The following is a 15,037-nucleotide window of genomic DNA, read 5'->3' on the forward strand; positions in this document are numbered from 1 at the left end:
TTCAGTAAAATAAGAATTAACATGAAATAAGTAAATTTCAATGGAATGCAATTAAAAACATAGACCAAAGACATCAGGAGTGGGTGTGGAATCTGAGAAGAAAAACTTGCCATTACACACATAAGTTCCAGGAGAACTATAAAGTCATTCTAGAAAGTCTTATATACACTTCATGTTAAAACATGTGGCACACGTGTTTCTGTCTATGTTACTTCACCTTTGTAGAAGAACAGTCCTTAGTGTCACAAGATGGCACTTAAAATCACTATGATTCGCTCTAGGGTCAACACAGGCACCCATGGAGTTAGAGTCCCAAATAACTCAATGTTCTGCACAGCACAAAGCAGCAGGTTTTAACACACTGCCTGCTGCTACCACGTAACGCTTAAGCTCGTGCACCTGCTTCGCATAGTGTTTGAAAAACACTCTTGAGGATTTCCAGCCCGTGAAAGATCGAAGACTTTCGAAATCCATTGACTGGAAAAAATTCAGGGAAGAGGTGACTTTCCTGGGATCATGACCTGCGGGTGTACTGTCAGGATCCACTCTGCGAATAAAGTAGGTGATCTTCGCCCTTCGTTGTTTGAGTGACAAATCAGATCCCGATGTTTCTCCTTTAAAGGGCTGTCCTCCGCCAAAGTCTGAAGTTCTTCGAAGATAGACCTTTAGACTCTCCACTGGGCATCTTCCTTCAGAGGGCAGATTCTCCAGGGGCCCCACCTTTTGGTGGGAAGCTCATTCTTGGCGAGAAACGTTGGGTCAGGGAAGAGGGTAAGTTCCCCTGTTTCAGGAACTGGATCTGGCCCTCTTCTCTTGATAAAGCCACAATTTCACCGACTCGGGCTCCCGAGGCGAGAGCAAAAAAGGAAAATCACTTTTTGAATCAAATCTTTCAGAGGGCAAGATTCATTGTCCAAACTTGAGGCAAAATGGAGCACCTTATCAAGAGACCAGGAGATGGGTCTCGGTGGAGGTGCAGGACGGAGTCTAGCACATGCCTTTGGCAGCTTGTTAAAGATGTCGTTGGACAGGTCTATCTGGAAGGCATAAAGTAATGGTCTTGTCAAGGCCGATTTGCAAGTGGAAATCGTGTTTGCTACCAAGCCTTGTCCATGAAGGTGAATAAAGAAGGACAGACAAAAGTCTATAGAGATTTCTGTAGGATTTTTAGCCTTGACGAAGGACACCCATTTCTTCCAGGATGACTCGTATTGCCTTCTGGTAGATTTTGTTTTGTATTCCTCTAAGAAGTCCAAACATTTCTTCGAGATCCCAAACCTCTTCTTGACGGCTAGGGTGAGAAAATCATGAGATGAAGGTCTCGGGTTTTCCTTGATGAAGCAAAGACAGTCGACTTCTGAACTTGCTGGGAGAGAACTGGGTCAGGCAGAGGGATCAGCTTGGGTTGTAATTCCAAGATTAGAAGGAACCAGTTGCTCCGGGGTCACTTGGGAGCCACTAGGGCTGCTGTTCCTTGGAAGGTTCTCAGCTTGGTGAGGCCTTTCAGCAGAAGGTTGGGTGGTGGGAACAGGTAAATCTTGGACCATCTGTTCCAATCCAGGGACATGGCGTCCACCGCTTCTGCTCTGGGGTCCTCATATGGGGCCACGTAACGAGGAAGTTGTTTGTTGTCGCTCGTCGCGAAGAGGTCGATCTGCAGTTCCGAGACTTGACGGGAGATGAAGGAGAATGAGCCTGCGTCTAGGGACCATTCCGACTCTATCGGGGTTGTCCTCGATAGAGCGTCCACCGTCACATTGCAGAATCCTTGTAGGTGAACTGCTGAGAGGTGCCATCTTTTCTTGTCCGCTAGGCAGAAGATGGGCAGTAACACTTGGTTGAGTTGGGGCGATCTTGAGCCCTGACGGTTGAGACATCTGACCACAACGGCGCTGTCCAGAGTTAGATGGATGTGGGTTGAGGGACGTGGAGACTGCCTCTTCAGAGTAAGAAGTACTGCCATGCCCTCCAAGAAGTTGATGTGGAACTTCTTGAATAGGGGAGACCATGTTCCTTGAACTTGACGTTGATGGGAGTGACCCCCCATCCCTCTAGTGAAGCATCCATGTGGATAACGACCGACGGAGGCGGTGGTTGAAGGGGAACTGACCTTCTCAGGTTCTTTGCCTCCGACCATGGCTTTAGGAGTGAGCGAAGCCTGGTTGGTAGAGATCTCTTGAGATCTCTTCGAGCGATGGATGCGTATCTTCTCCAGACTCCCGATGCATCCTTTAGCTGTGCTCGTAGCACTGGGTCTGTCACTGAGGCGAACTGGAGGGAGCCGAACACCTGTTCCTGTTGATGTCTTGAAATCCGTTTGGATTTTAGGAGTCTCTTGACAGATCCCGCTATTTCCTTCCTTTTCTTCAGATGGATGGAAAGACGGTGTGACTGAAGGTTCCAATGGATTCCCAGCCATTGAAACTTCTGAGCTGGAGAAAGTCGAGACTTTTTGGTGTTGATCTTGAAACCCAGATGTTCCAGGAACTGGGTCACCTTTTTGGATGCTTGCAAGCATTCTTCTAAGGATGCTGCCCAAACCAATCAATCGTCCAGGTAAGCCATCACCTGGACGCCTTGTAGGCATAGCTGTTGGACGATCGTGTCTGCGAGCTTCGTGAAGATCCTTGGAGCTATGTTGATTCCTAAGGGCATGGCCCTGAAATCGTACTGCCTTCTTTGAAGCCTGAATCCTAGGTAGGAGGAGGCCTGACGATTCATTGGAATGTGCCAGTAGGCGTCCGCCAAGTCTATTGAGACTGTGTATGCCTTTTAAGGCAGTAGGGCTCTTATATGTTGAAGAGTTAGCATCTTGAACTTGTTGTTCACTATGAACTTGTTGAGAGGGGACAAATCCAGAATGACTCGGAGTTTGTTGAAGTCCTTCTTGGGAACACAGAATAGTCTTCCCTGGAACCTGGTGGACTTTACCCTCTTGATCACCTTCTTGTTCAAGAGTTCTTGGACATATTCTTCCAGGACGGGGGTGGAGTGTTGGAAGAATCGGTGGAAGGTTGCAGATGGTGTTACCCAGCTCCAACCTAGTCTATTCTTGATGATGCTGTGAGCCCAAGGATCGAAGGTCCAACGATCCTGGAAGTGGCGGAGTCTTCCTCCCACCGGAAGCATTTCATTGCTTCTGGTTTCCCGAGGGTTTTCCACCTCGGCCACCTGCTCCCCTTCCTCCTCTCCCTCTGGATGGGCGTCGGGAGGAGTCTCTGCCGGAGCCTCTACCTTTGGGACGAAAGGTAGTAGACTGTCTTTCGTAGGGTGGCGTGAAGACTGGTGACTGAGCCACCACCGGCTGGGGGACCAGCTGAAAGGTCTGTTGGGGCTGAGCCACCAATTGGGGAGTAGCAGGTGCCGGAAACTGGCGTTTAGCCTGATGCTGCTGGGGTCGGGGCTTGTTCGATTTCTTCTAAGGTTGGGGGCCCTCATCCTGAGAAGATTTCCTCTTTCTTGACATGCCCCACTTGTTGAGAAGGTTCCAGTTCTCAGTGGCGGCTCTGTCAACGATCTCTTTTACGAGGTCATTAAGGAAGAGATCTTTCCCCCAAATGTTGGAGGAAATCAGTTTCCGGGGTTCGTGTTTGACGGTGGCATCCGCAAACACGAATTCTCTACAGGCTCTCCGGGCTTTGATGAAGCTGAAGAACTCCTTCGTCAAGGTGGCGAGATGGGACTTAGCAAGAACCATGTAGAAGCCTGGGACCCGAGTGTCCCCGGCCATCGTCTCCAGTTAACTTGATGGGACAGAGAAGCAGCCAGCCTCTCTTTCCTGTCCTGCTCCTGACGTAGAAGGTATTTGGAGAGCTTGGGGAGGTTCTCATTAAACTGCCGTCCTGCGACGTCAGCCTCCAACTTTCCTACTGAGAAAGTTAACTGGATGTCTTTCCAGTTTTTGTCGTCGGGAGGGAGGGCGAGGGAGAGGGGCCTACATTCCTCTAATGTAGGGCAGAGTTTCCCTTCCTCCACCACCTTCAACACTGTCAGCAGGGCCTTTTCAGCGAAGGGGAAGACCATGGTGGCAGGGGCAAGAAAGGACGGGTGTTTCTTGCTTAGGGCTGGCACCTTGGAGTTGGTGTAGCCCTTGTTCTTAAGGCAGCTGGCCAGAAGAGCTTGAGCCTTAGCGTGGTCAAAAACGATGACCTCCTTAGGCTCGGTTTCTTCACTGGAGACTGGCTTGGACTTGAGATGAATGTAGCAGTCTGGGTATACCTCGAAACTAGGCCAAAACTCCACCTCTTCAAGGGGAATGGCGCCTAGTTTGTCGTTGACGAAAATCCGTCCACTTGTGATTGGCATGTGCTCTGCATACCTCCATGGGTTGGTCACTGAGCAAGGAGGAAGATCCTTGACGTTGATCTTCCTTTCCATCTGTTTCGACAGACGGAGGACCTCCCTCTTAAGGTCTTCGTGTCCCTAACGGAACCTCTGATCCAGGAGAGCCACCAGGGCCTGGATGCTATCTTGGTTGGCCACTGCCGCTGGCACAGGAGTGGAAGAAGTAGAGGGGATAGGTTCCAATACAGCAACAGAAGTAACAGAGGGGGAGCGGGCGACATCGCCCTCGGAGTCAGGAGTCTCCACGTGCTCCTCCTCTTCTCGACCCTCGGCCATCAGGGTCCTTTCGGTGGTGTCCGACACTTACGACATTCGTTCCACCTCGTCAAGATGGAAGTCTTGAAGTGAGTCCGATACATCCGGTTCGACCGTCAGTTGGACGCAGGGGATCTCAGGTTTGGGAATAACAGCACCCGCAGACGCCTTTGGGAAGAGCAAAGCTCTCATCTTCTCGCTTGGGAGATAAGGCCCTGTGGCATTCTTTTGGAAACCACGCACCCATTTGCGTAATTTCTCCCGGGCGACGTCCCTGGCCTTCGAACGCCTCATGGAGCAGGTCTTTGCAAACAGTGCAAATCTGTGGGTCCCTTGAGTGATGGAACAGCTGGCGTGGGTTCGGCACGCCAGGTGGCCGTAGAAATCCGGGCGACGAACGCTGCAGAAGGCGCTCTCACACCGTAGGTACTCCTCCTGTAAAAGAAAGGGGCACATGAGTCTACAGCAGTCATGTACAATGACTTAAAGTAATCTTAGATTAGTATTAAAGTTATATGAACTTATAAGATTCCTTTTGATTGTAAGCTTAGGATAGGTAAGCTGGAAAACAAGCAGAAAAGACACATACTTGTGCATCCCGCCCAGCCAATTGCCGTGACCCCACGCCATAACTAATTCTAGGGGCTCTTTAAGAGCCTAAAGAGGTGGAAGGAATATCCACATTGGATAAAGCATAGCTTAGACTTCCTCCAAGGTATTAGTCATGGTGAGATTGGGGAACTGAGTTCATTCAGCATAGAAAAAAAGGGAGAGAAAACATTCCTCCCTATTCAGATAGGTCCCGGCAAGGGACTGCGCATGGATGCACAGAATATGCTAGAAGAATTCACTGCACAACTATACACCATAGTTTTCAGTCTAGGGTATGTACTATACCGTAGATGTACTGGCTATCATATATAGCTAAACAATAGACACTGCCGGCACAAGGCCGGCAGAGAAGAAGTGACAGTCCACTGAAGAAATATGAGTAGGTGGCGTCGGAAGCGCGTCGGGCGCCGGCAAATCTCCATCGAGGGGACACCCCTCCCAGCTATCAGTCTATGTTGCAGAGAAAGGGCGAAACCTTGGAATGATGGCAGATCGCCGGCAAGTCGGAGGCCCCTGGTAGCCGGCAAGCGACCAGCGAAGGTATTCCAACACTGACTTCAATCAATGAGACAGATAGGATACCGGGTTACACTGACGGCTGTTGCTGGCAGGGTAGGGGCGGCAGTGGACCGGCACTGATTAGTTATGGAGAAAGGGTAAGAGAAGAAAGAGGGAAGGGCAGTGCTCACTACCCAAACCTCGTCTTCCTCCGGAAGGAGTGTTCAAATGAAAGGGAGAGGGTAGCAACCTTTCATCCAGCCACAACAGAGCCGGCAGCCGGCAAGAGTTGTGGATGGCGGCCCAAGGGAGGACCGAAGAACACTCTAAGATAGTGAGGTCTTCCGCCGGCAGACCGACCTGTCGTATGCTGTCCCATAGTTCGACTATATGCGGGAAGCATAGCAGTTCGGACTAACCAATGAATGGACCAAGCCGAACCAACAACCTGCCGGCACGCGATGGAGTTGTAGGAATGCGCACAGAGGTGTGATGGCTAGGTCAACACTAAAGGACAGAGGGGGGAGGGGCGAGGGTCCTGAGGGGGAGTGTAGGGGAAGGCGTAGCCCCCACTGACACTCCGGGGGGGGGGGTTCTATTTCAGTACCAGCACTATCCCAGGTGTAGGGCGAATTCATTCTCCAGCCTAGGGTAGGTTAGTACAGAGAAGGTACAGCACTGATGTACTGACCTAAACTATAAAGAAACAGAATCCCCTGGTCTGCCTAACCTAGGCTAGGGAAGCAAGTCCCCAAGCCAGGAAAGACAGGGGTAGGACAAATCGCTAGACCACAAGGAGGAAGGGTCGAAACCCTACCAGGTGTGGACAAGGGGGAAGGGCAGAGCCCTCCCACCTTTGCCGACCAGCATGGACCAGTAGGAGAGTTCATTCACCTAAAGGGGGAGCTGGGGGCGAACGACTGGTACTCTGAGGTTCTGTCCCAAACTCAAAGCTCATGTACTATGGCTATGAGTGGGGAAAGAAAATCCTAGCCTAGCCTCACTTGAATACCATTCAAGGTAAGGAGGGCTAGGATATAGCCTAGGCTACCTCAGAGGGGGGAGATTACCTTGGATAAGGCAACTGGGGAGGTGAGAAAGTATATAAAAGCCTTAAGCGTTAGGTTAGGGGCATGGGAGTCGACTACCAATATCATCAAAACCCCTTGTATACTTCCTAGAAGGCGAAAACATATGTGCAATCACTGAATCTTATATGTATAAATGCCTAATATCTTCATTTCATAATTTAACACTAGGAACACTTATTATATCATGCATGAAAGTAAACAAAAGAGCCTAGGCTATCGAGCCTAGGCTATCGAGCCTAGGGGCTAGGCTAGCAATCTAGCATATGAATCGGCTACCTACACTCGCCGAAATTGGATACTGTCGGCATAATATAACTAGTTCCTAGCAATGAAGACTAAATAGCTAATGCTGATAATTAGTTATAAGACCGAGAAGGTTGTTCTGGCTAACTAAATAAAGCATGCAAGGCGAACAACAGCGTTAGCGAATGACGCCTCCGGTCAAGGCACAGCTCCGCCACAAAACTCGGTATTTCAAGATAAAAAGGCGTTACTTTACAGCTAGAGCTTATTTATACAATACAAGAATGTGGTACTCAACTTTCCAGAAGAAGGCGAGGCTGAAGATTGCGACATAATGAATCACTTAGCAAAAAACCGGGAAAAAGCACCTTGTCATATACGCTACGTGAGAAGGAATGGAGATGGCGCATTTGGCGGCGTCAACCAACATGGCGGCCAACATGGCGACCGGATATGACGTCGCCGAGTACCGTAACAGTAATGGAGGAGGAGAACTTAGTAACGGCGCCTCCCATAACTTGCCACACTTCCCCCTCGAAGCGTAAACACTATGAGGGGTGCAGATAGCTATGTGGCGTGTCAAGCATACGTCCCCTGTTATTATACGATATCCTAAAGGGAAACCTTATGGGTACTCGCGCCAGAGGTTAGAATTCTGTGAAACCTTTAGTTTAATTCTCTGGGAATATCTACTGTAGTCATGTATACCCTTAGGAATCTACTGAAGGAACGACATGGCTTGAACCCAAAAACACATTTATCCTATTTCTTGTGGCTTATAACACGCAACATGAGTAGCCCATTCGTTCTAATGCCTCGCTATCAATTTTCTTTATTCTTATGAAATATTCATAAGAAGTCCACAAGAATTTAAGTTATTCATATGCGTAAAAAAAATGGGTGGATAACATATTCTTTTGTTTCACATCACCACCGGTTACCACTTTTGGGTTACATAAATACCTAACTAGAAGTTGATTTTAAAACAAGACATGAAACTATAGCACAATTTTCTATAAAAACAAGTGGAAAAATCTTCCATGTATAGAAAACCATCATTGAGGGATTCACCTATTCAGTTATGCATTACCCAGACAAATATAAATCGAGTCTTATCGCAATACAAGTCAACCGACATTTGCTCTGATTATAATGATTTTCCAGCTGAAATAGCATACCCAAAAGACAGCCTCAAAAAGAACATATTTTCAAAGTGAGCTATATTGGATTAGAGTTTACTGTATAACTGGAGTTACTGCCCATGTACGCACCATGTAGTGGGCTGTTCCTCCTCTAGTGATTCTTCAGTAAATGAGATAATGCTTCATATGTAACCTGGCCATTCTTAATCTCCATCATCATCCATTTTTGCGTCTTCACAAATATAACTTCATTGATACACTGTTTCTGACATGCTCCATATCCTCAGCACATTAGTGATACAAATTGTAGTGGCTATTCAATTGAAAATATTAAAACATCACCAGCCTTTTGCATACAGTACTTTAAAGGTGTGGTCGTAATTGTTGCTCATCATTAAACAGGCTTAGAGGAAAGCGTTCTCAAAACTGCTTGTGTTTCAAATATATTACAGTGGGGTATAAGTACAGCAGGTATATGTATTCAAGCATTTTCAAGTACAGTACTCTTAATTGTTCTGTCAAGGAGTCTAACGATTGGTTTCTTATATGATTTCTTTTACAACGTAGTGAAAATCTAGTTGGCATAATTAGGTTTGTTTGATTTTTACTTATCCTTATCAGTTACTAATTTATGTTGTCGATGATGTGAATTTCTAATATGCTGTTTTAGAGCATGAATATTGAATATCTTTAATATATCCATTTTCAAAATAAAGAGAAAGATAAAAACCAAGGAATAAGGAATAAAAGAAGGAATAATTGAGCATCATCTGAACTTTCAGTACTTTATTCAGACAATTATAAGACGACGTGTTTCAGTTGCATATACCTCCATTCAAATGTTTGCGAGATGAAATTATATATATATATATATATATATATATATATATATATATATATATATATATATATACATATATATATATGTGTGTGTGTGTGTGTGGGTGTGCGTGTGTGTGTATGTATGTATATATATATATATATATATATATATATATATATATATATATATATATATATATATATATACCTTTGTGTGTGTTTGTGTTCCTATTTGGAAAGGCCATTTTTTACTAGTTTTTGCAAGCCGCTTTTGTGGTTAGTATTGCTAGAGATATGTGCCACTGACAATTTTTTTCATCAGTTCTATTGCCAATATAGACACTAAACCCACAAATAATTCTTATTTATTTATTAAACAGTGCTGTAAATTTGGAAATAGCTTTTGTTGAGATTTGCCAATATCCCTTGCTCAGGTTCCCCTTAATGAAGAACTTGTCATTCAAAGCTTTTCTGTTACAGCCTCTGGATCTCCGGTGCGTTCATTGTCAACCTTTGCCAATGTATCCAGTCGACAGTAATCAACAATGAACGTATTTAATCTATACTTTTCTTCCTTGTCACTACTGGTGAACAATATAAAGAAGTAAACCTTTTAGTGATTCACATGTTCAGCATCTCCTCAACTTCATTCTGAATCGGGTCCTTAGTAGTATACTGCTAAGTATTGGCTGTTCCATCGCATCACTTCCATTGCATGATGTCTCTGTGAAGTCTTGGCTGGATTAATGGGTTAAATGTTTCGGTCCTCTTCAGGTATCGGCAATATCTGGTTCATTCTGGGATTGAAGTAATAGCCATTTCTCATCCTTAATTACCTGATCCTCATATTCTTTCAATATAATGGATGCATTTATAGACAATTGCTGTTGCTTCATTCACTCCCCTCTCATTGTTGGCGGTCAGGATATTTCCATGAAGAGGTTTCAATTCTCCACAGAAATCAACCTTTTATTCCATATGATTAATCACCTTGAGTTCTCCGTACTAACCTTACTTTATTAAACTCTTGGTAGCAGCATAAACACTCTCTGGAAGATTCTAAACTACTAATTCTATTGTTTCTTGTTATATGGATGATTCTGACATCTTTGTGATTTGTAAAACTTTTCCCTTGGTATTCGTAATGTCTCTTGAAACAAACTCCTATGTACAACTTCATTTGTGTATTTAGCATCTTGCAATAGCCACTTTTTTCTTGTATGAATAGCTTTCACTAACTGAAAAATTATTGTGCCTTTCCCTTTGCTCTACCGATGTGCAAGATTACCACACAACAGATAGTTTAGCTACATATAATAGCTTCAGTTTTCCATCCGCAAAGTAGTCTTGCAGCGTAGTTATGCCATTGTCTTCTCAGGATACCGATTAGTTCCATGCAGTCCATAGCTAGTGTACTTAAATGCAACATAAAAGCATTTACATTCACTCCTGTTAATCTACTTCTGTTCGGCAATCTTCTAATCCTTGGGTCACTGATTAACCTAACTGGATTTCCTAATTTCTATGCAATACTCTACAAGATTCACCATATCACAAATGCCATTCAGTACACGTTCCCTAGGGAAAAATGTCATGTTAATCGAACAAGTGGGTCTGTTAAATCAATAAATTCTTTGCAGCAATCAGCCATTTCAATCCATCAGTTGAAATACCTCTCTAGCCTTAACACAAACTGGTATGTAACCTCATCTGGATCACTCTAAGAATTTCTTCCCAAATCCCACACAAAAGTGATCTCTTCAGGTTGTAATAATTTAATGCTTCATCTGAAGACAAGCCAAAAAATTGAAGACCTTTACCTGTCAACAATGGACTGATCAAAATACATGAATTGGAGGAAAAGACAGCACTTTTAGTACACTCTACAAGTCCAGAATTGAGATATCATATAATCTCAATACGTGAAGTCAAATAATTAAATTTCTAGGATAATTACCTCTATGAAAATTACCAGGAATGTGCCATTTATGTTGTGTAAGCAAATATAAAAGATACTTTTACTTTGAATTATCTAGAACATTAAGGACCCCCCAAACATCGCTGAATCATTAGATCAAATACAGTAGAAATTTCTACTAAATAAATCCAACTCTATCTATGAAAAGAGATAATTTTTCTTTGTCTTAAAAAAATAAATTATACAATATTAATCGCCTTTCTGGAAGTAACATGTCACAATAAAAAATCAAGGCCTAAATGCTAGAAGTACCTTTCCAAACAAAACAAAATACATTCTCTCTTTATTTCGATAACAGACTTAGATAACATTTGTTTTTTTTATATATATAAGTCCACCCTTTGTTGGGGAAAGTGACTAAATATAGACTACACACACACACACACACACACACACATATATATATATATATATATATATATATATATATATATATGTGAGAGAGAGAGAGAGAGAGAGAGAGAGAGAGAGAGAGAGAGAGAGAGGTGAGTGTTTGCTTAAACCATGTTAAGAGTATAAAGCCTCTAAAATGAATTTCCTTCCAAAGGCATTCCAGAACCTGATAGAAATAAATATTATCATTTTAACAGTGACGGCTCCTTTTACATATTTAAAACAATATCACCTATAGCTAGGAAGGGGAACTGTCGTCTTATTTGGTTAATTCTGCAATATAATCAACCTATTAAATTATTACCTAATGTCATACGAACTGCCCTAAGACAAGATAACTTACTGGCATAAGGCCAGTTGAATCAAAACGGAAAACGTTTGACAATAACCTGATGTCGCGGGCATGATAACCCCCGACTATTGTGGTGACTGTGGTGGGGAGAGGATGCAGAGGATCCCTGGGTGGCTCCTCCAGCCATCGAGGGTCCAACGGCGTTATGCGAGGTGTCTGTTGCATTCCGATGCTCTTCTGCAGGTACTCATATCCCACTGGTGCCTGATCTGCAAGAGGTCGTAACAGAACGTTTTAGTTAATGATCAATATCTTTTACAAAATGAAACTACAAGTTCGGAAATAATAGTGAAAATCAGTTTCGAGATACTGGAGAGGAGACATTGCTGGAGTCTCAAAACTGTTTGTGAATTCTAATCCAATCTTTAATCTTTTGTGTGCATTGAAATTCGACATATATAAACACACACACATTTATATATATATATATATATATATATATATATATATATATATATATATATATATATATATATATATATATATATATATGTTCATATATAACCCTTTCTGAGTGGGGATACCTTAACGTGGTGAAGTGTTATCAGACGAAAATCTCCCACCATTGCTACTCAGCAATGGCCAGAGTGGTGATCAAAACTGGCCAAACTCGAGGCATGAATATGGGCATGTCTGAGGCCTTTGTCCTGCAGTGGACTAGAAACGGCTGCATTTGATGATGTTGTTGTTGTTGTTGTTGTTTTTGTTGTTGTTGTCTAGATATAAATGCATCCAATATTTATAGAGGTTTATAGTAATATCCAGAACGCTACTAGACTACTTAATAGAAAATTAAGGTATTACAATCTGAAGGGCACATAAAGTACCAAAAAAGTACTCCTCTCTACTGAAATATATCACCAAAAGTTAGAGAATATCCTGAAAGACGTAACTATATTCAAGAAGACTATAAAGAAACCAGTCGAAGACATCAAAAATAGAATAACAATGCCCTTAGAAAAGTCAGATTTGGAGAAGTAAGGGTGAACTATGAGCCAGAGTATATTTATAGCAACATCTTCACACATAAAAAGAGGAACTCTACCTACCCCATTATTTTGCAAATACCCACCCATACCTACAAGACAGCTAAGCAACTCAGCGAGTTGTTGACCCTTATATTCCAGATAAGTAATGCTTGAAACCAATTTATGCTCCTCCAGGCTATTAGAGACTCCATCGGTTGGTACTATTGCGTCTCTGGATGTAGAGAATATGTTTACTTATGTGACTGTAAGAGACAGAAAGGAAATTATCATATATAGGGTCTATCATATTGACTCTACACCAGACCTTGAAATTCTGGAATTAGCATTTAAAACTATGTACTATGAGAGCCATTTTCATTGATCATAAAGGACAATTATATGTGCAAGAGGATGGGATAGCCATGGGCTTCACTTTAGGGATGCTCTAAGCTAAAAAATTATATGGATATCATAGAGAAAAGAGTTTCTTTTGATGAAAATTACTTATGAGAACAGCATTGATGGTAAGCTCCCACTTTTGAATGCATCAATGACGCAAGAAGAGGGGTGTCATAACACAGTTGCACATTTGTTAATACCAAAACCACAAATAAACGCTTATGTTTATATTGGAAAAGTAAATACCCTAAGAGATATTTGAATTGTTACTTACTTGCTTACTTACTTTGATGGCTGCGTTTCCGGTCCCATACAGACCTGCTCTCTACAAGATCTACACTATTGTTTTACCGTGTTCATTCAGTGTTTCACGTTTCCTATCTCGTATTGTTCATTAAATGTTAAATTGTCACTGTTGTAAAAAAAAAAAAAAAAAAAAAAAAAAGATACTAGTGCTTGTTCTAGAAGGTTTGTAGAGTATTACAAAGGATATTTTTTTGTTTTTTGGCGTAAGGTTTATTTCTATATATTCAAAGCTTGTTACACTAGTTCTTTTCAATATTTTGAAACTTGAGTAACTTTTATGAATGAAGAGTCCAGCACCCCCACCAGATCTACCTTCTCTCGGTATGTGAAAGAAGGCGGGTGTGGGGGAACGTCATTTTGGTGATCTTTGCCTTGTCCAAGTTATTTAACCATGTTTCAGATAATGCTAACATATCAAAATATTTCTCATTTATCAATTCTCGAATTTGAATAGTCTTGTTACCGACAGATTGTATATTTACATAGGAACTTAATAGAAAAAAAGAGAAATGAAAATGATATTAGGTTAAAAACAGAATTAGAAGAAAAATACAATCATAAGAAGAAAGAAGTGCAAATACTGGTGAAAGATAGCATAACGTTATATGAGAAAAAGAAGACCAGGGAGATAAGAGATGATAAAAACAATAAACTATGGGAAAACATAAACAAATTAAGAAATAGCAAAGAAATAAAAAGTGAGGCAATACAATTATATGGAGATAGAGGAAATAAACTATCAGATGAAGAGGCTAAAGAAGAACTAGTAAAATTTTGGAAAACAGTCTACAATATACATGAAAATAGAATAACAGAGATCTGGAATGAGGAGAAGGAGAGAGAATACCTGGATAATTTGAGAAGAGAAAACGACATTATAATAGTAAATGAATATAGTATACCAGGACATCTAAGGGAGCATTACGATGCTGTACTAGATGTTAAAGGAAAAATTAAACCCATGCCCGCCGCTGAAATGAATAAAGGTAAATTAGAAAAATGCCTAAAACGCCTAAAGAAAGGTAAAGCAGCTGGGCCAGATGGACTAAAGCCAGACTATTACAAAGCAATGATGATAAGTGATATATGTAAGAATACGCTTGTGAACTGCTACAAAGAGGAACTAGCCAGCAAAGAAAAACCCAAAAGCTGGAAAGAATCCAGAACAAAAATGTTAAAAAAGAAAAACAAACCAACAGCAAAGGAATTGAGACCAATAGCGCTCACAAATGTATCATATAAAATATACATGGCTTTTATCAAAAATTAAATAGAAGGACATCTAAAAAGTAATAATACCATAGAGGATAGTCAAGCGGGATTTACAGAGGGAGGAAGGATTGAGGATAATATATTCATCTTACAGTACATGGTCGAAGAAACTTTCAAAAATAAGAAAAAACTCATAGTTGCCTCTTTAGATTTCAAAAAAGCTTTCGATTCCATAAAAAGGGAAGTGCTGATAGAAACATTAAAGCAATATAAAGTACATACTAGTATAATTAACTCTATGGCAGAAGTATATGTGGGAGACTCGACTACGTTAGACATAGGGGAAAGAGTAGAAAAAAAAATTGAGCGTAAGTAGTGGAATAAAGCAAGGCTGTACTGGCTCTACAACATTATTCAAATTA

The 15,037-nt window shown here is 42.0% G+C and overlaps 1 protein-coding gene across 1 annotated transcript in view; it reads right to left on the reverse strand.

The window, feature by feature from the left end:
• Positions 1-11,921, reverse strand: part of LOC137654290 (EF-hand domain-containing family member C2-like) — a 33,773-nt gene extending 21,852 nt beyond the window's left edge. Inside the window, exon 1 of the mRNA XM_068387917.1 lies at positions 11,768-11,921. Within this exon, the coding sequence (XP_068244018.1) occupies positions 11,768-11,895 (128 nt within the window). The 5' untranslated portion in view covers positions 11,896-11,921. The remainder of the gene's footprint in view (positions 1-11,767) is intronic.
• Between the last annotated feature and the right edge of the window lie 3,116 nt (positions 11,922-15,037).

This window comes from Palaemon carinicauda, chromosome 15 (assembly GCF_036898095.1).
Source record: "Palaemon carinicauda isolate YSFRI2023 chromosome 15, ASM3689809v2, whole genome shotgun sequence".
Taxonomy (NCBI): Eukaryota; Metazoa; Arthropoda; class Malacostraca; order Decapoda; family Palaemonidae; genus Palaemon; species Palaemon carinicauda.